This window comes from Heterodontus francisci, chromosome 18, assembly GCF_036365525.1.
Source record: "Heterodontus francisci isolate sHetFra1 chromosome 18, sHetFra1.hap1, whole genome shotgun sequence".
NCBI lineage: Eukaryota > Metazoa > Chordata > Chondrichthyes > Heterodontiformes > Heterodontidae > Heterodontus > Heterodontus francisci.
In genome coordinates this window covers 4,722,407-4,747,051 of record NC_090388.1, presented here as the reverse complement: position 1 = coordinate 4,747,051, position 24,645 = coordinate 4,722,407, and the positions used below count along the sequence as shown (strand labels likewise).

Here is a 24,645-nt window from a genome sequence, read left to right as displayed (position 1 = left end):
TGTAACCACTGGAGATCTCTGCGCTTCTCCCTGTTGCCCATCCCCGATTTTTATCGCTCCACCATTGGTGGCCGTCCCTTCAGCTACCTCCCTAAACCGCTCTCCTCTCTACCTCCCTCTCCTCCTTTAAGACACTCCTTAAAGGCTACCTCATTGACCAAGCTTTTGGTCATCTGTCCTAATATCGCCTTACGTAGCTCAGTGTCAAATTTCATTTGATTACGTGCCTGTGACACACCTTAGAACGTTATTACAACATTAAAGACGCTATATAAATACATGTTGTTGAAATGTTTGCGGGGAGAAGCAGAAAGCAACAGCAATGATACAACTGTTATGCGTTTTTCTTCATTAGGATTGAGATGAGGAGAAATTTCTTCACTCAGAGGATTGTGAATCTTTGGAATTCTCTACCCCAGAGAGCTGTGGATGTTCAGACATTGAGCATATTCAAGGCTGAGATCGATAGATTTTTGGATGGTAAAGGAATCAAAGAATATGGGGATAGTTTAGTTTAGTTTAGTTTAGTTTAGAGATACAGCACTGAAACAGGCCCTTCAGCCCACCGAGTCTGTGCCGACCATCAACCACCCATTTATACTAATCCTACACTAATCCCATATTCCTACCACATCCCCACCTGTCCCTATATTTCCCTACCACCTACCTATACTAGGGGCAATTTATAATGGCCAAATAACCTATCAACCTGCAAGTCTTTGGCATGTGGGAGGAAACCGGAGCACCCGGAGGAAACCCACGCAGACACAGGGAGAACTTGCAAACTCCACACAGGCAGTACCCAGAACTGAACCCGGGTCGCTGGAGCTGTGAGGCTGCGGTGCTAACCACTGCACCACTGTGGGATAGGCTGGGAAAGTGGAATTGAGATAGAAGATCAAACATGATCCTATTGAATGGCAGAGAGGCTTGAGGGGCCGAATGGCCCACTTGTGTTTCTATTTAAGTGAACAGAGCAAAGGAAGCTTCTTTTCCATGACAGAGCCATAATGTCAGATGAATCTTGTGTCACCTATATCAGGTTGGCCTGAAAGTAAACTTCCCAGGAAGGAAAGACAAACAGAGCAAAGATTCTTCTGTCAGACACAGACTGAAACAAAAGCAGAGAGCAACATTACACTAAACACCATCAGTCACCTCATGCTTATATTTTGCTCACTGTTTGCAGGGCTGTCATATAGTTTTCCCCATTGCCTGAGATGTCGTCTTTTTGCTTTGTCAGAATGCTTTTGATTAAAATGTACTGAAAACACAACCAGGTTCCGTTGTGGAGTGCTATGCCATTATTGTTTGTGGTCGCCTTGTGACACAGTTTGATATCAAATGACTCAACGTCATTCAATTTGTTTGGATCGAGTGATAGTTGGATAAATCATTCATCTAGAGGAGATGAACTTGTTGTGTTGAGCATTTCATGCAGTGTAAGGTAAATAGTCAAAGGATCAGGTAGCTGGTGATTAACCTTGCACCTGCATTACAGGAGACAGGTTTTCAGTATTCACGATGTAAAGAATAAGACAAAGAAAAAAAACAAGTATTCATAGATCATAGAATCACCGAAACGTGCAGCTCAGGAGGAGGTCATTCGGCTCATGGTCAGTCTGCTGGCTCTTTGAAAGGGCAGTCATGCTTAGGCACACATCCCTGCTTTTTGTTTCTGACCCTGCAAGTTCCTCATCCTCAAGTTCCTGTCCAATCCTCTTTTAAAATTATTTATGGAATCACTTTCTACCACCTTTTCAGATCGAACGTTCCAGATCCCGACAACTCTCCGCGTGAAAAACATTTCCCCTCATCTCCCCTCTAGATCTTTTATCAATAGGAACATAGGATTCAATGATCTCAGTTCTGATGAACCACAGACATGAAACGTTAACTCTACTTCTCTCTCCACAGATGCTGCCTGACCTGCTGAGTATTTCCAGCACTTTCTGTTTTTATTTCAGATTTCCAGTATCTGCAGTATTTTGCTTTTATTTCTGGTTACTGACTGACTGACCAGAGAGAATAGTCTTTCCCTCTCTACTTCATCAAAACCTCTCATTATCTTGTAAATCTCTATTTGGTCACCTCTTAACCTTCTCTGTTCCAAGGAGAACAGTCTTAACTTTCCTAACCTCTCCTCATAATTAGAACATTGAACATAGAACATTACAGCGCAGTACAGGCCCTTCGGCCCTCGATGTTGCGCCGATTCCTTCATCCCTGATAACATCCTGGTAAATCTCCTCTGTGCCTTTTCTAGGGTCTTTATGCCTTTGCCGAAGTGCGGTGCCCAGAATTGTCCACAATACGCCAGCTGAGGCCTAAACTTCCAGCCTGACCTCTTTGCTTTAAAAACTCATGTAACCCATAGGCTATTTTAACCACCTTATCAACTTGCCCTGCCACCTTGAAAAATTTGTGTATCTGAACACCAAGGTCTCTCTGCTCAGCTACACTTTTCAAAATCATGCCTATTAAACATACCAACTGAGGGCAAAGGGGAACCTTTTCCTTCCATATTCGATGAGTCCATGGATATGAAATGGTCAACATCCTCAGGGAGGGCTATTTTCTTAAGGGATGACACAACAGGAGAGGAACACTGTCGACTGCTGTCTCGTGTGGACAGAATCAAACCGTTGAAGGTTGCAACCTAAATGGAGACAAATAAAATTAATTCTGAAAAGCACAGCAAAAGGTAATCCTGTAGCAACACACTTCTCATTCATTCGAAAGGACAAAACCTTATGCTTCAATAACAATAAAACCAAACATCGACAGGTCTGCAGAGAACTGACTCCACAACACGAAGAGGATCAGAGGCATCCAAATTAAGTAGTTGTTCTACATCTAACTCTCCATTTTTCTACCTAACTGTCAATTATCTATCCCTAATACTCTATCTCTGTTGTTACGACCGAGGTGGGAGGAGTGCACTGTCTTTCTCTAGTTCCACTTCTCCACAGGTCACAATATATATTTAAATGTTTACCCAGTTACCGATACGGTCAATCATACACTCTACTCTTTATCCCAGATAAATGACAGCAACCAGGTTTCTTTAATAAACAACAAAATTATCAGTTTATTATAAACCAAGACTTATCCAGTAAAGATGCAAAAAATTAACACACAGTTTGAAATATGAATGTAAATAGATATTCCCTCCTATATACCTAACACACACACACACTAATAAATAAAGAAGTTTTCTCTGCAGAGATTCACTTTACAAAAAGTCAAAAAAAGACTTTGGCCAAATAATTGTTCATTTGTGAAGGAAAAGGAGAAGATATGGAAGGATATCAATTGTCCTTTGGTCTGGCATCAGGTACACAGAGACAGATCACTGGGATCTTTTCAGAAGCAGTTCCTTCTGGAAATGTTGAGAATTAGTCTGGTAGTAAAGGCCGGCTTGGTTCTGCAAATGAAACCCAACCCGAGCCCAACCCGGCCCGAGTCCTTTCATTTTTTTCCTGCGCCCGAGCCGACCTGACCATCAGTTAACCTAGCTTCCGTTTTTCACTTTGTTGCTTAGCTGCACAAGCTTAAAAAAAACTGTAACTAAACAACCTTTCAAATCCAAAAAGTACGTTAACATTGGAGCCACATACTGGAGGTGGTGATAGAGTGTGTCTGACCCAACCCAACCCGACCGAGCCCGAATACTGGACACGGAAGAGCAACCCAACCGGACCTGAGCCTGACACATGTCGCCGGATCCCCTTGGGTTCGGGTCAGATAGCCATGCTCTATGTGGTAGGCTTCCCAGGAGAAATGTAGCATCAGGGATTTCAGATATCACACTGGATACACAGGGTTTCTCAGAGACAGGAGAAAAGAAGTGAGCTGGGTGCTTCTCTCTTGGCAGGAGGACCTCCAGCCTTCAAAACAGTACACACCCCAACAATATCCCAAAAACAAAACTAACTTTTGACCATCATAAATCTTGACATGTCACTTCTCTGTAAACAACTCTCCTGAGTCACCAAAGCTTCTGTTGTTTATTTAGCTTAAGGCATGTGACATCCAGTAAAAGTTTGTTTTCAAACAAATTCTCAAGTGTCTTCCCAGTGACCCTTGTAAAATACCCACATCTATGGAATCTCTTCAATTTTAAAAGTCCTTAAAAAAGATTTTTTTTAAAATGAAAGCACTTTCATAACACTGTCAACTATCTATCTCTATCTCTCTGACAACTATATAACTCTAATTCTCTATCTCTCTGTCTGTTCTGGTTGGTGCTCAGAGTTATGATGCCATGTTTACTCTCTGTGTCCTGTACGACCACAACTCCCACTTTCTTGACGTTCTACATTTGCATTTACCCATTACTCTGTTTAACTGCAATGGCAGGGTCTTGGCACTAATTCTCTGTTGATCGTCAGGCATTTTCCATGACAATTGTGAATTCCACAGCTGGCCTATCAAACACTCCAACACTGAACATCTGGTTCATTCAGTGCTTGGGAATAATTAACGGACTAATAATGCAAGTCCCAAGTTGGATACAGATAAAGAAAGCAATTAGGCCATCTGATTTCATCCATTCCTTGAAATCACATTGAATAATTTAAGGATTTTATTCTAGGGCCTTGTTTTCAATAGCCTACCTAGAAGTTCATTCATTGCTTTAGTTGTTCAAAGGTTGTGGGCAACACTAGCAAAGAAGTATTTATTGTCCACCTCTAGTTGCTGTGAGAGCATTATCAGTCAGTTTTCGTTATTAATTCATGGGATGTGGGAGTCATTGGCAAAGCCAGCATTTATTGCCCAACCCTGTACAACTGAGTGTCTTGCTAGGTCATTTCAGAGGGCAGTTAGGAGTCAACCACATTGCTGTGGGTCTGGAGTCACATGTAGGCCAGACTGGGTAAGGACGGCAGATTTCCTTCCCTAAAGGACATTTGAGCCATAGGTGGAATTTTAAGCCCCCAAAACAAGCCAGCTGGTGGCGGTGGGGGGGGGGGGGGCGTAAAATTGAGTGGGAGGCAGAGGGAGGGGGGGGGGGCCATTCCCGACCCCCTCCCACCTCTGTTGCAATTTTACACAGGGCAGCAGGGGCAAGAAACAGCCCGCCTGCCCCAGGCCAATCAAAGCCCTTAAGTGACCAATTAACTGGCAGCCTTTTTGCGGGATGGTGGGGGGGTCCTCCCAATCGGGCACCCTGTGTCCCACGGAGGGCCACCCCTGAAGCCCCAACCACCCCGAATGCACAACACTCCCCCCACCCCCATACCGACCCCCCCTTGCCTCACCGGCGAGGCCCTAAAAACTTACCTTTTTTCTAGGGCCGCCCTTCCTGTTGGTTCCAATGGCTGGGTGCAGTCCCAGCAGTGGCCACCACTCCCAGTGGTGCTGCTGGGACTAAGAGCTGTTGGCCCACTGATAGGCTGGCAGCTCCGTTAGGCGGGACTTCCTGCCCAAGATGAATTAGTAGAAGTAGAAGTAGAACAATTAAAGGCATGGGGAGCAAAAAGTCCTGGTCTGGCTCCCCAGGCCCGGCAGAGGACGGCTCGCCACCGACTTTTCGGCTGCTGGACGGGGCCTCCCATCCCGTCCAATGAAAAAATCTGGCCATAGAGTCATTTATGGCACAGAAGCATGCCATTCAGCCCATGCTGGCTCTCCACTGAGCTATGCAGTCAGTCTCACTCCCTGGTTTGATTCCCATAGCCCTGTAAGTTTAAGTGAACCAGATATGTTTTTAAAAATTTTGCAGTTATATAGTCACCATTACTGATATTTGCTTTTTTTTTAATTCCAAATTTTATTTCGTTAATTGAACTTAAACTCCCCAGCTGCAGTGGTAAGATTTGAACTCATGTCTCCAGATCATTGGTTCACACCTTTGGATTACTCGTCCAGTAATATAATCACTGCTGCTGTACCCTCTTATGGGACTCAAATCACCAGTCAGCCAGTCCAGGTAGAATACCATTAGAAAACCAGATGGATCTTTCCAATACTAGCCCCCAAATTACCAGATATGTTTCAATTCAATTTCAAACTGGCCACAGTGAGATTAAAACTCATTAAAAAGGAAGAATGGACTAACATTGATATAGTGCCTTTCACAACCTCACCCTATCCCAAAACACTGCACTCAAATGAAGTACGTTTTTTGTAATGTCAGAAGAATGGTAACAAATTTGCACAGAGGAAGCTTCCACGAATGACAATGGATAATGACTAGATAATTTGTTTTTATTGCTGTGTCTGAGGGATAAACATTGACCAAAACACCGGGGAGAATTCCCCTGCTCATGCCATGGGTTACTAGTTCAGTACCAAAACCACAAGGTTACTGTATCCTATAATGATCACTGTTGATGTGAAGAACTTCCTGTCACCAATCCTAACCTGTTCCCTTTGTCAGATCTACCTCTCTAACATTTTCTATCTTATACTCAGCACCAGATCCCCTGTCTGTCACCTCTGCTCAAGTGTGCCATGATTTATTGCTCTCACAAATCAGACATGTTCAAAGCTGCTGACTGCCCTGACTTTATTAACATAATACAGGTGGAAATCCACTCTTTGCCCTATTCTATTGGTGGAAAGAATATTTGGCCCATACTGCTTTGGAATTATTGTCCTTACTTTTGTCAGATCTTTGTGAAATTATATTTATAATTTCCCTATTTTTGATATTTTTTAAACTGAAACTGCATTCACAATTTTCTAATCATCCACTACTATCCTTATGTTTAATGAACTTTTAAGCACAACTCCCTTACTCTACCCTCATGTCCTTAAGTGCTCTTGGATTCATTCCATCTGTGCCAGGTGCCTTATAAATATTCAGCCACCCTGCTTTTTAATTAGCATTTCATTACTAATCCTTCTTTTCTCTATGAACTTCAGATCATCTCCTTGGCCAGCAACAAGTAAGAAGGCTGTTCAAGTGCTTCCTTTAACAACTGTTGAGGAAAATCATTGGAAGTGCTACCCTTTTATGTTCCTCTCCCATTGTCTCCTCTCTCTCTGCTGTGTTTAGGAAACACTACTTGGCTGTTTAACTCTTTTCCAACTGTGAACATGTCAAAAAAATGCGGGGCAAGATTGAGGGTATAGTGAAAAGTATGTGTGTGTGTCAGTGTGAGTCTTTGTGTGTGTGTGTATATGTGTGTGTGTCTGAGCTTGTGTCAGTCTGTGTATGTATATGCGTGTGTCTCTATGGCTGGGAATTTACAAAGCTCCCGACATCGGGCTCCATGGCGATCTACCCGGCAACGGCAAGGCTCCGTGGTGCCCCCCCTCCTCCCCCACCACTGGGTGCTGGGACCTGGATTAAAATATTCAAATTAGCAGAATTCATATATTTAAATAAAATTGACTGCAATCTTACTGTCGGGCTGCGATCTTCTGAGCGGCGGCTGGCACTCACGGCCCTTCAGTTTCCCATCTGGGGAAAGCTGGCGCCACTGTGGTGGGGAAGGGGGAACTTAAGATTTTTACTGCGGGGGGGGGGAGGGTGGGTGGCATGGGGTCAAACTTACATCATTAGTGTAGGGGATGGTGGGAAGGGGTGACCTGTGCACTTTGTTTAGATTGAGGGGGGGGGCAAGGTCAAGTGTGGAAGGTAAGTGTTTTGCGTGGGGAGAGGGCAATTAATGAATGTTATTGTTATTGGGGAGTGAGAAAGGGGCAGCAGATTTTTAATCAGTCCAGTGAGGGGAGTATAACTTTAAAAATTTAAATTAGTCGGCAGGGCTTTAAAAATGGTGCCAGCGCACAGGCAGCTGATGCAATTGCCAACATTGGCCAGGCCACCTCCTCCACATGATTGGGGGGGGGAGGGGGGGCAGACCAACCGGCACATGATCATGGGGGGGGGGTGGGGGGCGCCGTTTTTTTCATCCTACCTGCCACTGCTCCCGGTCGGGGTGCATAAAATCCAGGCCTGTATGTGTGTATGCGTGTGAGCGTACTTTTGCATCCATGTGTGAATGTGTGCACAAAAGTTACATGTGAATGCATGCACATAGGTGTGTGTGTGTGAGAGAAATGTAACAGTAATTAAAAGAAAGGCACACAATAGAGAACATGAGTATTTGGGATGTATGAGAGGACAGATGGATATAACAACAGAAGGAGAAATGAACAGTCCTATGGGATCAAGTGATTCATTGGTCATTCTATCATTTTGCGACTAATGGCCTGTAACACATGGACAGAATCCCATTATATAACCAGATCGTACCGTTTAACTCAGACAACTGGTACAACACCTGTGAAACAACAGAGCAGACACAAGGTCAGTCTAACCCAGGCTTTAGAGGTAAACTGTATGGGATATGCCCGCAGTTCAGCTAGCCATCTCTAGTGCTACAGTTAGGCAGTAGCACCTGCCTCAGGTTTCGTACCAGACGAATCTATACATTACTGTGGAATGTTGTAAGATGGAAATCAGGAGCTCCAGGCACAACACAGCCAGAGGACACAGGCTGTCAGGCTACAGTGAATCTTTCAGTCACTCAGATGAAACTGTCAGCTTAACCTTAGAAGTTAAATGACTACACTAGAGGCTGCTAGAACTTGCTCGGGCTGCTCTCCAACTGCAGTACATTGGTAGTTGGCACAGAGAGATGAAACCTTTCCAATGCCAGTCTCTGCTGTTGCCACTATCTAGGAAAGGAAATGAAGGAAGACTTGTGTTTATATAAATTCTTTCACATCCTCAGGACATCCCAAAGCATCTTACAACGAATGAAGCACTCTTGAAGTGTGGTCACTGTTGTAATGTCGGTATACAACAGCCAACTTGCGCACAGCAAGATCCCACAAACATCAATGAGATAACAGCCAACTAATCTGTTTAAGTGATATTGGTTGAAGGATCAATATTGGCCCAGGATACCGGGGAAAACTCTCCTGCTCTTCTTCAAAAAAATAGCCTTGGTATCTTTTACATCCACCACATAGGACAGGTGGGGCCTGGGCTTAATGTCTCATTCAAAAGATGGCACGTCCAACAGTGCAGCACACTCTCAGCACTGCACTGGGAGAGTCTGCCTAGATTTTGTGCTCAAGTCTCTAGAGCAGGACTGTGAACTCACAATGTTCTGACTCAGAGGCACTACCAACTAAACCACAGGTGCACAGTGGGGAGTTGCTTATTCATGAAAGTAAGAAATGCTCCATCCATCAATATCGGCGACCACGCTCTGGAAGTGGTTCAAGAGTTCACCTACCTAGGCTCAACTATCACCAGTAACCTGTCTCTAGATGCAGAAATCAACAAGCGTGTGGGAAAGGCTTCCACTGCTATGTCCAGACAGGCCAAGAGAGTGTGGGAAAATGGCGCACTGACACGGAACACAAAAGTCCGCATGTATCAAGCCTGTGTCCTCAGTACCTTGCTCTACGGCAGCGAGGCCTGGACAATGTATGTCAGCCAAGAGCGATGTCTCAATTCATTCCATCTTCGCTGCCTCCGGAGAATCCTTGGCATCAGGTGGCAGGACCGTATCTCCAACACAGAAGTCCTTGAAGAGGCCAACATTCCCAGAATATACACCCTACTGAGTCAGCGGCGCTTGAGATGGCTTGGCCATGTCAGCCGCATGGAAGATGGCAGGATCCCCAAGGACACATTGTACAGCGAGCTCGTCTCTGGTATCAGACCCACCGGCCGTCCATGTCTCCGCTTTAAAGACGTCTGCAAATGCGACATGAAGTCCTGTGACATTGATCACAAGTCGTGGGAGTCAGTTGCCAGTGATCGCCAGAGCTGGCGGACAGCCATAAAGGCGGGGCTAAAGTGTGGCGAGTCGAAGAGACTTAGCAGTTGGCAGGAAAAAAGACAGAAGCGCAAGGGGAGAGCCAACTGCGAAACAGCCCTGACAACCAATTTTATCTGCAGCTCCTGTGGAAGAGTCTGTCACTCTAGTATTGGCCTTTATAGCCACTCCAGGCGCTGCTCCACAAACCACTGACCACCTCCAGGCGCTTACCCATTGTCTCTCGAGACAAGGAGGCCAAAGAAGAAGGGGTGGGAGGAAAAGGGGTCAAACATGCAGCAACAATTTAACAGGCATTTGCATTCGTAGTAAAAGACATTTATTAAAAGAAAAATAAACCTGTCAAAGTAACAATCGGAAATCATAAGTGCAAATAATATATTTTAATTTCCTTGATGAGAATCTTACTGACAAACAGCTTTGATACACCCATAAAATGCTGCTTTCATTAAATGTATTACATTGATTGCTTATCTTGTATCAGGAGAAAATGCTGTTTGTGTCTTACCTTGTTGTACAATGTATCACTCGTCACTGAGTGACCATTTTGATGCTTGTCTTCCTCATTATTCCTCTGGGCATATACTGGCTTACATTCTGAGGAGTTGCCAGATAGATGATGAGCTGGGAAACCTGCCAGGAGAGGATAATAAATTGCTCACAGTGCCAAGTTTTTCTGACATCTATGCAAACAGATCTGGCACGTTGGTAACACCACTGTGAATCAGTGAGTCAAAGAGTGATGGTCAAAGGACATTAGCCCATTCCAATCTCCTATGAGGGACTTTAGCCGTTCTGTTTACTGTCATTTAGTTTTTCTATTTTTTTAAAATAAACTGTTAGGAGTGTGGCATAAGGAAAATTTTACAAACTCATGGTTGTTAGCCATGGTTCAGTGGGTATCACTCATGCCTGTGGGTCAGGTAAGTCATGGGTTCAAGAGTGATGCTTCAGTGCAGTGCTGAAGGAGTGCAGCACTATTAGAGATGCAACCTTTAGATAAGATGTTAAACTGAGACTCCATTTGTTCTTTCAGGTGGATGCAAAAGATTCTAAAGCACTATTTCAAAGAAGAGCAGGGAGTTCTCCCCAGTGTCCTAGCCAATATTTACCCCTCACTCAATAATAGTAAAGAACAGATTATCTGGTCAGTCTCTCATTGCTGCTAATATCAGTGCAACATCCAGAGTGCAATGACCTCTACTTGTGTGGACAGGGAAAGTAATTGTGTATCTCCTTAACCAATCAGATTGAAGAATTAATGAGGCACCCAGAGTCTGAATTAGGAAGTGTCAGTTAGAATAGCGAATTCAATCTTATATCAGGTACAGAAAGTGAAATAAAAAGAAAAGGATTGGACTAAGAGAACATGAAAAAAGAGACATAAAAAGTGTTCACATTTTTATTTTTGAATCTCCCACAGTCATTCAAATCTGAAGGAATGAGACGCCACACTTGTAAAGGTTAATTTTCATTGCCAGAGAGATTGTTTAGTAGCAATTAAGACTAATTATGTCATTAAAAGGGTACCCAGACTGAAATAGGCAAGCCCTAACATTTTGTGGTGATTATAGATCATATATCCAATCTCAGGAACACAATGCCATTCAATATATTTGAATGGGAAGCCAGATGACGAGATGTCATTTTTGTGCGGTTTATGGAGGAATGGTGCATCTCAGATAGTTGCTTGCAGATTTAAGTGTTTAACAGCCAACACTGGAAGTCACTGTATGATTTCTCCATAAATAACGGTGAGTGCTGATACCCTCATTGTTATTATCACACCAAAATCCTGGTCAATGATTGAGAATTTGCTGGACCTGCTCCTGCTCTGCTTCTGTAACTTAGCTGGAAAGGCAGAGGAAACTCCATATAACGCACTTCTGCCTAGTTACGGTGACAGATGGGAGCAGTTCTGATGAAACTCTTGGCCAAAATATTACGCTGCTGCAGAAGTGTAAGTATGTGACTCCTTAAAGGCCACAAAATCTAATCGCTGCTAAGTAAACACTGGATGAGCTGGTACAGGGATCAATAAAGAGGCTGAAGACATTCTGGCTCTGTTATTTCATGTAACTGGGGAGTTCCCTTTTTTTTGAGGTGTGACATAGAAATTTGAGTGTGACACTTGCAATACAACAGAAAAGCGTGACCGGCAGAAGATGCAAGCTGATGTATCATTTTTATTATAGGCTGAATTACGCCAAGTATCAACAACAACCTGCAACTGAACAGATTTTGACAACCACATTAATACTGTACAAATGGAATAAGTGGAGTTATTAGAACAGGGGTCAGATGGTGGTGGTGGGCCTTCTTCTTTGTTTGATAGATTGTTAGGCCACAAAAAAGTCAACTGTGTTGGTGTGTGGAGTCATGTAAAAGTCAAACCAGGTAAGAAACTAAAGTTGATAGACTTTTGTAGGGCAAAGATGTTGAGAGTTACAGAACCAAGGTGAGTAATAGAGTTAAGATACAGATAATTCATGATGTAATTCAATGGCAAAAAAGGCTTGAGGGGCTGAATTGTCTCCTGTTGTTCCTAAATTTCCTTCCCTAAAGGACATCAATACGCTCATTGTTTTTTTTACCACAATCTGACAGATTCGTGGATCACCTAAACTAATACCAGCTTTTCATTTACAGAGGGTGGAAATTGAGCTCTTGATTTCTGGATTATTAACATAACTACTACACAACTGTAACCAACATTATTCTTGAGCTTACCACTTCTGTCCATTTCTCTCGTCTCTCCCTTAGCGATCCTCTCCAGGCTTCCTGCTATTGCAGTTTGAGCCAAGTGCTCCTCGAGCTGATTGACGTGACGGTTATGATCCCAGCTTTGATGATCCATTAAAGAGAGCCTGATTTCAGCCAGTGATTTATGAGCAGTTGAGGTCCAGGGCGTCTCAGAAGCAGATGATCTCTCAGTCAGGTCTGCAAAGTAAAAGTTATGTCAACGAGACTGCACGTTTCTCCATTCACACATACCTGATAAATACACAGCAGTGAGATCCCTCCCAGCAAGTAGACAAAGTCCTTCGCAGCAGATCTTGACTTCCTGTGATAGTGTAAAATGGGTGATAGCGAGCTGGCTGTCCGTTACACAACTATTAATTTTTATTTGTATTGAAGTCATTGAGATGCAAGACAGGCTGCTGAAAGAGGTGTGAAAAAACTGTGTCCATGAAGATTGAATGAATTGAAACAAGACCTTCCCTGGCGCAAAGGACACGGAGGAGAACAGGGTGTAGTGACTCAGTAATTGTACAAGAAGAGGAGTGAAGGTCTTTTGCACTGGGGAGGATCAATTTCCATGTCTGTCACCTGCCATTAACAGGGCAGTAACCAGCTTGAAATGGGATCAGCCGCCTCACGACACCATTCATACCAGAGAAGAGGCTGACATTCTGAAAGGGACTTCTCATGGGTGCCTGAATGTAATGGGGTGGTTACTGTCAGGAGCACAAGTCTTATTGAAGTCCTGAAAGTGGAGTGAGTGATGGACTAGATGAGTAAGAACAGAATGTCAGTTGTAATGGTAGAGCAAAGGGCAGCAATGGTTAGAGATCCTTCGCCAATGCCATTGAGGGTGGTTAGGAACCACAATCATTGAAGAATAGAACATGGCGCAGTGGTTAGCACCGCAGCCTCACAGCTCCAGCGATCCGGGTTCAATTCTGGGTACTGCCTGTGTGGAGTTTGCAAGTTCTCCCTGTGTCTGCGTGGGTTTTCTCCGGGTGCTCCGGTTTCCTCCCACATGCCAAAGACTTGCAGGTTGATAGGTTAATTGGCCATTATAAATTGCCCCTAGTATAGGTAGGTGGTAGGGAAATATAGGGACAGGTGGGGATGTGGTAGGAATATGGGATTAGTGTAAAATTAGTATAAATGGGTGGTTGATGGTCAGCACAGACTCGGTGGGCCGAAGGGCCTGTTTCAGTGCTGTATCTCTAAACTAAACTAAAACTAAAATGTCACGCGGCTATCCTGGATGGTCACCAAGGACTGGCCAAAAATTGGTGCAAAGATGGAATGTTTGCCTATATGTGAACTGATAGCTGAGCATTGTAGTTCTATTGTCCTTAATATCCTTCCCAACAGAAATCTACCAACCTCAGTTTTGACATTTTCAATTGACCCCCAGTCTCAACCACTTTTTGGAGGAGAGAGTTCCAGATTTCCACTACCCTTTGTGTGAAGAGGTGCTTCCTGACATCACCCCTGAACAGCCTGGCTCTAATTTTCAGATTATGCTCCCTTGTTCTAGACTCTCCCCACTACTGGGAATAGTTTCTGTCTATCCTATCCTAATGAATCCTTTAACCGTCTTAAACACCTTAATTAGATTACCCCTTAATCTTCCATATTCAAGAGAATACAAGCCTTGACTATTCAACCTGTCTTCATAATTTAACCCTTTTGGCCCTGGTATCATTCTGGTGAATCTGCACTGTAACCTCTCACTTTCTAATGGCTGGTGTAGAGCAGCAGGGCCTCGGGAAAGTGTACATTCCCCATCTTACATTCATTCCATGGTGCACAGGGCAACACTGAGTGCACATCACCATGGTCCAAATGGAGTCATTCAATAATGCCAACAACAACTTGCATTTATATAGCACCTTTAACATAATAAATCATCCCAAACTGCTTCACAGGAGCGATTATCAAACAAAATCTGATACCAAGCCACATAAGGAGATTTTAGGCCGGATGACCAAATGCTTGGTCAAAGAGGTAGGTTTTAAGGAGCGTCTTAAAGGAGGAAAGAGGCATAGAGAGGCGGAAAGGTTTGTGGGGGAATCTTAGAGCTTTGGACATAAACGATAGCAGGCACAGCTACTAAAGGTGGAATGATTAAAATCGGGGATGCTCAAGAAAGCAGAATTACAGCACAGAAGGAGGCCATTCAGCCTAGCGTGTCTGTGCCATCTCTTTGAAAGACCTATCAAATTATCCCACTCCCCCTATTCTTTCCCCATGTTTCCTATTCACGCCAACATTCTTCAATTTTAGTGCAACTGAAGTTGCTGTGTTGTTCTGGAGCAAAATAATCTTTTACAAAAGAACAAAGAGGGAATTTGTTTCTACAAATACGATTATAGGGCTGTTCTTGGCAAGTAAACAGCACTTTTTTTTGGCTGGGCTGTTGTTGATTCTATTTTCTGGATTAAGATCCTTGTATAATTTGAGCAATAGTGCGAGATTATAGCTGGTACTTTCAGTGGGGTGGCGGTGGAAAGGCAAGGTAAGCATTTGACTGGAGAAGGGGAAGCAGTGAAGCAAATGCAGCAATAGAAGCTGTCCAATCAAAAGACATCTGGAAACTTTCATTGAGCTCGTTTTGATCAGCAAATGAGTTGTTAAACTCAAAGGTTCAAGCTCCAATGTGTTAGTCAGGCTCACTAATGTATAATTATAGCTAGCTTGTGGAACCATGAATTATCCATGACACTGACTGTCGCCTCTGCTTTAGACATTCAGGGGTAGAAATCAGTCGGCATTGCGTCCATTTTTTCCAGATGAAGCTACCAATTTTGCAGTGAGACTCTGTGCAGGGATCGATCCCACTGCTAAGTAAGTGAAGTCCACATTGAATGAGGCCCCTAAAACAGGGATTAAGCCACTTGTATATGTTAATAAGGACCCTGATGCCTGTTGAAGGGCCCTTGTTGAAATGAGTCAGCGATGGGTGAGGGAGGTGTTGGGTCAAACCCATTCAGGAATCTTCTGTGGCCAGCAAAGAATGGAAAGTTCCAGAATTTTTAAACCCTTCCTGTGAAGCCAACAACATATGACTTCCAACCCCTCCAGCCAGTTCCGCTATTCAATTAGATCATGGCAAACATTTAAAGAGTGCATGGATGAACTGCAACAATTGTTTGTCCCTGTCTGGCACAAAAGTAAAATGGGAAAGGTAGCCAAACCATGGCTTACAAGGGAAATTAGAGATAGCATTAGATCCAAGGAAGAGGCATATAAATTTGCCAGGAAAAACAACAGACCTGAGGATTGGGAACAGTTTAGAATTCAGCAAAGGAGGACCAAGGGATTGATTAAGAAGGGGAAAATAGAGTACGAGAGCAAACTTGCGGTGAACATAAAAACTGACTGTAAAAGTTTCTATAGGTATGTGAAGAGAAAAAGATTGGTGAAGACAAATATAGGTCCCTTACAGTCAGAAACAGGGGAATTTATTATGGGGAACAAAGAAATGGCTGACCAACTAAATGCATACTTTGGTTCTGTCTTCACAAAGGAGGACACAAATATCATACCAGAAATGTTAGGGAACACAGGGTTTAGTGAGAGAGAGGAACTGAAGGAAATCAGTATTAGTAGAGAAATGGTGTTGGGGAAATTGATGGGATTGAAGGCCGATAAGTCCCCAAGGCCTGATGGTATTCATCCTAGAGTACTTAAGGAAGTGGCCCTAGAAATAGAGGATGCATTGGTGGTCATCTTCCAAGATTCCATAGACTCTGGAACAGTTCCTACAGATTGGAAGGTAGCTAATGTAACCCCACTATTTAAAAAGGGAGGTAGAGAGAAAGCAGGGAATTATAGACCAGTCAGCCTGACGTCGGTAGTGGGGAAAATTCTAGAGTTCATTATCAAAGATTTTATAGCAGAGCACTTAAAGAACAGTGGTAGAATTGGGCAGAGTCAGCATGAATTTACGAAAGGGAAATCATGCTTGACAAATCTACTAGAATTCTTTGAGGATGTAACTAGTAGAGTTGATGAGGGGGAGCCAGTGGATGTGGTTTATTTGGACTTTCAGAAGGCTTTCGACAAAGTCCCACAAAAGAGATTAAGCGCATGAGATTGCGGGTAGTGTATTGTGATGGATAGAAAATTGGTTGGCAGACAGGAAACGAAGAGTAGGGATAAATGGGTCTTTTTCTGAATGGCAGGCAGTGACTAGTGGGGTACCACAGGGATTGGTGCTAGGACCCCAGCTATTCACAATATATATTAATGATTTAGATGAAGGAAGTAAATGTAATATCTCCAAATTTGCAGACGACACAAAAGTGGGTGGGAGGGTGAATTGTGAGGAGGATGCAGAGAGTCTTCAGGGTGATTTGGACAAGTTGAGTGAGTGGGCTAATGCATGGCAGATGCAGTATAATGTGGATAAATGTGAGGTTATCCACTTTGGTAGCAAAAACAGGAAGACAGATTATTATCTGAACGGCTATAAACTGAGAGAGGGGAATATGCAGCGAGACCTGGGTGTTCTTGTACACCAGTCGCTGAAGGTAAGCATGCAGGTCCAACAGGCAGTAAAGAAGGCAAATGGTATGTTGGCCTTCATAGTGAGAGGATTCGAGTACAGGAGCAGGGATGACTTGCTGCAATTATACAGGGCCTTGATGAGGCCACACCTGGAATATTGCGTGCAGTTTTGGTCTCCTTATCTGAGGAAGAATGTTCTTGCTATAGAGGGAGTGCAGCGAAGGTTTACCAGACTGATTCCTGGGATGGTGGGACTGACGTATGAGAGATTGAGTCGGTTAGGATTATATTCACTGGAGTTCAGAAGAGTGAGGGGGGATCTCATAGAAACCTATAAAATTCTAACAGGACTTGACAAGGTAGATGCAGGAAGGATGTTCCCGATGGTGGGGGAGTCCAGAACCAGGGGTCATAGTCTAAGGATATGGGGTAAGCCTTTCAGGACTGAGATGAGGAGAAATTTTTTATTTTATTTATTTATTGATACAGCACTGGAACAGGCCCTTCAGCCCACCAAGTCTGTGCCAACCATCAACCACCCATTTATATTAATCCTACATTAATCCCATATTCTTACCACATCCCCGCTACCACCTACACGAGCGGAAATTTATAATAGCCAATTTACCTACCAACCTGCAAGTCTTTGGCTGTGGGAGGAAACCAGAGCACCCGGCGAAAACCCACGCAGTCACAGGGAGAACTTGCAAACTCCACACAGGCAGTACCCAGAACCGAACCTGGGTCGCTGGAGCTGTGAGGCTACGATGCTAACCACTGCGTCACTGCACCCAGACAGTGGTGAGTCTGGAATTCGCTACTACAGAAAGCAGTTGAGGCCAAAACATTGTATGTTTTCAAAAAGGAATCTAAAGGGATCAAAGGGTATGGGGCGAAAGCAGGAACAGGTTACTGAGTTGGATGATCAGCCATGATCATAATGAATGGCGGTGCAGGCTCGAAGGGCCGAATGGCCTACTCCTGCTCCTATGTTTCTATGTTTCTATTTACCCACCCTTGGTTCCATTACCATGAATACCCTTGCCAACAAAAATCTATGAATCTCAGTTTTGAAATTTTCAATTGACACCCAACCTCAACAGCTATTTCTGTGCTTCCTGATAACATCCCAGAACAGCCTAGCTCTAATTTTAAGAAATCCCCCCACCCGCCCCCACTACTGCCCCCCCCCACCACACCACCGCGCACCCCCCCCCTACCCTGCTGCCCTTGTTCTGGACTCCCCACCAGAGAAAATAGTTTCTTTCTCATTACCCGATCAACTCCTTTAATTATTTTAAACACCTCGATTAAATCACCCCAAGTCCTTCCCCCACCCTCCCTGGGACTTCATTCATGGGATGTGGGCAGCCCTGCCAAGGCTGGAATTTACTGTCCATCCCTAGTTGCCCCTTGACAAAGTGATGGTGAGCCACCATCTTGAACCGCTGCAGCCCGTGTGGGGTAGGTACACCCACAGTGCTGGTAGGAAGGGAGTTCCAGGATTTTGACTCAGCGACAGTGAAGGAACGGCGATATAGTTCCAAGTCAGGATGGTGTGTGGCTTGGAGGGAACTTGCAGGTGGTGGTATTCCCATGTATTTGCTGCCCTTGTCCTTCTAGATGGTAGAGGTCACAGGTTTGGAAAGTGCTGACAAGGAGCCTCAGCGAGTTGCTGCATTTCATCTTGTAGGTAGCACACACTGCTGCTACTATTGCCAGTGGTTGAGGGAGTGAATATTTAAGGTGGTGAATGGGGTGCCATATCCAGTGGATATGTTGGTGAGGTCTGAGGTCCATCGATCACCTGACCACTTGGATTGGGTGCCCAAACGGGTGCAAACAAATTTTAACCCCATAAGAGGCAGATTTTGATGCCTTCAATCGCTAAAAATAGGGCAGTTGATTTCCTCCAAAAACAACGGGGTGGGTGGGTAGATGATTTAGCTCCTCAGTCCCGCCATCGCTATAACCATTGCAGTCGCACCACCCCCCCCCCCCTTCCACCCCCAGCCCAGGTTATAATACTAGCTCATCCAGACCACAGGGTGAGTCTCTGATTATTTGTGTGATGCTGGGGAGGAGCAGGAGTTATAGAGTCATACAATTATACAGCACAGAAACAGGCCCTTTGACCCATCAAGTCCTTGCCAGCCATCAAGCACCTATCTATTCTGATCCCATTTTCCAGCACTTGGCCCGTAGCCTTGTGTGCTATGGCATTTCAAGTGCTCATCTAAATACTTCTTAAATGATGTGAGGGTTCCTGCCTCTACCACCTCTTCAGGCAGTGTGTTCCAGATTCCAACCACCTCTGGGTGAAAACATTTTTCCTCAAATCCCCTCTAAACCTCCTGCCCCTTACCTTAAATCTATGCCACTGATTATTGACACCTCCGCTAAGGGAAAAAGTTTCTTCCTATCTATCCTATCAATGCCCCTCATAATTTTGTATACCTCAATCAGGTCCCCCCTCAGCCTTCTCTAAGGAAAGCTTCTTCCTGGAACAGAGGCCCAACCAGTCCCCATCCACCACCACCCTCCTCCGCCTGGCTGAACTTGTTCTCACATTGAACAACTTCTCCTCCAACTCCACTCACTTCCTTCAAGTAAAAGGTGTTGCTATGGGTACCCACGTGTCTTTTTGTGGGATATGTCGAGCATTCTTTGTTCCAGTCCTACTCAGGCCCCCTCCCCCAACTCTTTTTCCGGTACATTGATGACTGTATCGGTGCCGTTTCCTGCTCCCGCCCCGAACTGGAAAACGTTATCAACTTTGTTTCCAATTTCCACCCTTCTCTCACCTTTACATGGTCCCTCTCTGACACTTCCCTTCCCTTCCTCGACTTCTCTGTCTCCATCACTGGGGATAGGTTGTCTACTAATATCCATTATAAGCCCACCGACTCCCACAGCTACCTCGACTACACTTCTTCACACCCTACCTCCTGTAAGGACTCCAATCCATTCTCCCAGTTTCTCCGTCTCCGACGCATCTTCTCTGATGATGCTACCTTCCATGATGGTGCTTCTGATATGACCTCCTTTTTCCTCAACCGAGGATTCCCCCCCACTGTTGTTGACAGGGTCCTCAACCGTGTCTAGCCCCCCGCACCTCTACCCTCAACCCTTCCCCTCCCTCCCAGAACCGTGACAGGGTTCCCCTTGTCCTCACTTTCCACCCCATAAGCCTCCATATCCAAAGGATCATCCTCCGCCATTTCTGCCACTTCCAGCGTGATGCCACTACCAAACACATCTTCCCCTCCCTTCCCCTGTCAGCATTCCGAAGAGATCGTTCCCTCCGCGACACCCTGGTCCACTTCTCCATTACCCCCACCACCTTGTCCCAGTCCCATGGCACCTTACCCTGCAATCGCAGGAGGTGTAATACCTGCCCATTTACCTCCTCTGTCCTCACTATCCCAGGCCCCAAACACTCCTTTCAGGTGAAGCAGCGATTTACTTGTACTTCTTTCAATGTAGTATACTGTATTCGCTACTCACAATGTGGTCTCCTCTACTGGGGAGACCAAGCGCAGACTGGGTGACCGCTTTGCAGAACATCTCCGCTCAGTCCGCAAGCAGGACCCTGAGCTTCCGGTTGCTTGCCATTTCAACACTCCCCCCTGCTCTCATGTTCACATCTCTGTCCTGGGATTGCTGCAGTGTTCCAGTGAACATCAACGCAAGCTCGAGGAACAGCATCTCATCTACTGATTAGGCACACTACAGCCTGCCGGACTGAACATTGAGTTTAATAATTTCAGAGCATGACAGCCCCCATTTTACTTTCATTTTTAGTTATTTTTTTCTTTTTTTTTGCATTTATTTCATTTCATCTTAGTTTGTTCAATTTGCTTACCCACTGTTTTTTTTCATGTTTGCACCTGCTGTTGTTCAATATTCAGTCCGTTAACACCTTATCTGTACTAATGCTTTGTCTTTCAACACACCATTAACATATTGTTTGCCTTTGCTCCATGACCTTTTGGTCAGCTATGTGACCTTGTCCAATCTGCACCTTCTCCTTTGTTATCTCTTGCCCCACCCCCACCTCACTTGCTTATAACCTGTGACATTTCTAATATATGTCAGTTCCGAAGAAGGATCACTGACCCGAAACGTTAACTCTGCTTCTCTTTCCACAGATGCTGCTAGACCTGCTGAGTGGTTCCAGCATTTCTTGTTTTTATTCCCTCTGTACTTCCTAGGTCCTATCATCCATTGTATATTCCCTTACCTTGTTAGTCCTCCCAAAATGCATCACCTCACACTTCTCAGGATTAAATTCAATTTGCCACTGCTCTGCCCATCTTAACAGCCCATCTATATCATCCTGTAATCTAAGGCTTTCCTCCTCACTATTTATGACACCACCAGTTTTCGTGTCATCTGCGCACTTTCTGATCATACCTCCTATATTCATGTCTAAATCATTAATGTACACTACAAATAGCAACGGTCCCAGCACCGATCCCTTGTTGGTCCTACCCTATTCTGAGCTCCAGGAAACTGTCCTGGGTCCCTGTTGCTCGCCTCCCATTCCCCCCGCCCTCTCCAACCTCCCACACATCTACCTTCCTCTGGCCCAACATCACGACTTGCTTATTCCCACCACAGTCTCAAACTCAGTGCTAATGAGGCCCAGCCCTGAAATTGGACCAGGAGGCCATTCAGCTCATCAAGTCTATGCTGGCTCTTTCAAAGAGCAATCCAGTTAGTCCCACTCCCCTGCTCTTTCCCCATATCCCTGCATTTTTTCCCTTCAAATATTTATCCAGTTCCCTTTTGAAGGCTACTATTGAATCTGCATCTGCCACAAGGCAGTGCATTCCAAATCCTAACCATTTGTTGCATAAAATCGTTTTTCCTCCTGTCGCCTCTGGTTCTTTTGCCAATCACCTCAAATTTGTGCCCTCTGGTTATCAACCTGTCAGCCATTGGAAACAGTTTCTCCTTATTTGCTCTATTTGAACTCTTTGTGATTTTGAACACCACGATCAAATCTCCTTCTCTGCCCTAAGGAGAAAGCCCAGCTTCTCCAATCTCGCTGCCTCTTCACTGACACCATTCCAGCAAATCTTTTCTGTACTCTCTCCAAAGCCTTCACATCCTTCCTAAAATGTGGTGTCCAGAATTGGACACAATACTTCAGCTTGGGCCGAACCTGCTCTCTAGAGGGTCTAGCATAACTTTCTGGCTCTTGTCCTTGATGTCTATTTATAAAGATCAGAATTGCCGGACGACTGTCCAATAGTCAAGGTCCACCCTTAGAATGAAAGATTTTATGATATTTAATGACAGGAAAGATATTGGAAGATGTTGAAATGAGCAACAACCTGAATCAGACACCTCTTCTGTTGTATCATCTAGAGTGCGATGGGATAAGGAAGAGCCAGTGCATGGGATAATCTCATCCAGTTCCTCATATGCACTGAGGCCACTGTAGCTCTGTACAGTTTGGCCAGGGCTCCCACACGACCAAGCTTCCGAGACTCCTGTGAAAATTATAAGAGGCAGGTGTGTTAGTGTCTCAGAAATGCCAATTATTGGCCAAAGTGATGGGTCAAATTGAAAAACAGTCAGCTGACAGCCTTTCAACAAGTCAGGAGTGTGATGGAATACTCTCCACTTACCTGGATGCTCGACACCATCCAGGACAAAGCAGCCCGCTTGATTGACACCCCATCCACAAACATTCACTCCCTCCACCACCGACGTACAGTGGCAGCAGTGTGTACTACCTACAAGATGCACTGCAGCAACTCGCCAAAGCTCCTTTGACAGCACCTTCCAAATCCGCAACCTCTATCATCTAGAAGGACAAGGGCCCCAGATGCATGGGAACACCACCACCTGCAAGTTCCCCTCCAAGCCACACACCATCCTGACTTGGAACTATATCGCCGTTCCTTCACTGTCGCTGGGTCAAAATCTTGTAACTCCCTTCCTAACAGCACTGTGGATGTACCTACCCCACTTGGACTGCAGTGATTCAAGAAGGCAGCTCACCACCACCTTCTCAAGGGCAATTAGGGATGGGCAACAAATGCTGGACTTGCAAGCAATGCATACATCCCATGAATGAATAATTAAAAATCTTGAGGCACTTCTCAGATGAGCCACCTATGGGGGGACCTTTGGGAGGAGCAGCTCGCTCTGAAGGTGTAGATGAGGCCTGAAGCTCAATTTCAAGATGACCTCTTTACCCATAGGTTTAGGTCTGCCAACCCTCCAGGATTGTCTTGCAGTCTCCAGGTATGAATATCCTGGACATTGCTCTGGGACAGCTGAGAGAAAAACTCATAGGGGTATTTTTAAAAAAGTATGTTTCTTTTTTTATTCAGTTTCTTTCAAGACTTTCATTAATATTTATATGTAAATTATCAAACTGTTGAAATGGGGAAAAGCTGTTTGGATAATTCTTGACTGTTAGTCAAACAGGTAACTGAGACTCTGTTAGCTTTCAAGTTGGCCATGGGGAAGGATGGGCATGTTGGGCAACCAATGGGGGAGAGTGGGGACAGCACATTTGGAGCATGAGGTCATGTGATTAAATCTCCAGGAATACATCCAACCAGAGTTGGCAACGCTAGTGCGCTGAGTCTAGGCTTGGATTCATTTCCAGCCTTTATTGCTCTGTGACGTTTCTCTCGGTGGAACAAGATCCTAGAGGAAACTCTCTGAGCAGCCTCTGTCTTGTTGGACTGGCGGCTGGAACAATCATCACAGAAGAAATTATTTGACAGGACACTTCAAGGCATATTGTGGCTGTCAGGATTCCCATCATTGGTAGGAATACATTATTCTAAACACAGCAAACAGTGAAAGGGAAGTTCAAGTGAAGTCATTTGGAAACAGCAAACCACTTTGTCTCCTCCTCTAGCCATTTAAAAAGCCAGTTGACTTGGCCCTAGAGTAGCAATGGAAGAAATGGACAATGGGAAGGTCTCCTTCATTGTCAAGGACAGTAGCACTTTGAAGATGATGCTCAAAAGGGTTAAAATGGGTCAAATAGCAATTGTTCAGTCCTTGAGTGCAGATCTGAAAGGAAATTGTAACAACTACAATGGAATTATCCATCTGAAAGGCGAAGCAGGGGCAGAGCAGTCTGAGAAGGGAGCAACACATGTCTGTTACTAATTTCTGACACGCATAGACAATGCTGTGAACGCAAATAGAGTAAACGAGTCAGGTCCTTGTGCTAAAACACAGAATCTCAACATTCTGTACAACACAGCCTCAAGTCAAACGTCTATCACTAATATGACCAAGCACTTACATTAGGATACAAGAGCTATTAAAAACTCTGAAGACTTTTGATAGAGTACAAAAACAACAACTTGCATTTATATAGCGCCTTTAATGTAGTAAAACATCCTAAGGCTCTTCACAGGAATGTTATCAATAAAAATTTGACACGAAGCCACATAAGGAAATATTAGGACAGGAAAGAAGTAGGTTTTAAGGAGTGTCTGAAAAGAGGAGAGAGAGCTAGAAAGGAGGAAAGATTAAGGGAGGGAATTCCAGAGCTTAGGGCCCAGGCAGCTGAAGACATGACTGCCAATACAGGAGCAAATAAATTCAGAAATGCTTAAGAGTCCAGAATTGAAGAAGTGCAGAGATTTCGGAGGGTTGTAGG

At 44.5% G+C, this 24,645-nt stretch overlaps 1 protein-coding gene across 9 annotated transcripts in view; it reads right to left on the bottom strand.

The window, feature by feature from the left end:
* The window catches only part of LOC137379388 (uncharacterized), a 145,300-nt gene that overhangs the window by 70,513 nt on the left and 50,142 nt on the right, over positions 1-24,645 (bottom strand). For all 9 annotated transcript variants that reach the window (XR_010976805.1, XR_010976803.1, XR_010976807.1 and 6 more), the window contains exons 6-9: positions 22,343-22,501; positions 12,483-12,692; positions 10,261-10,385; positions 2,491-2,659 (exon numbers count right to left, since the gene is read on the bottom strand). Coding sequence is in view for 4 of the 9 variants with exons in the window: in XM_068050135.1 (XP_067906236.1) it covers positions 2,491-2,659; positions 10,261-10,385; positions 12,483-12,692; positions 22,343-22,501 (663 nt within the window). In the remaining 5 variants the exon portion in view is untranslated. The remainder of the gene's footprint in view (positions 1-2,490; positions 2,660-10,260; positions 10,386-12,482; positions 12,693-22,342; positions 22,502-24,645) is intronic.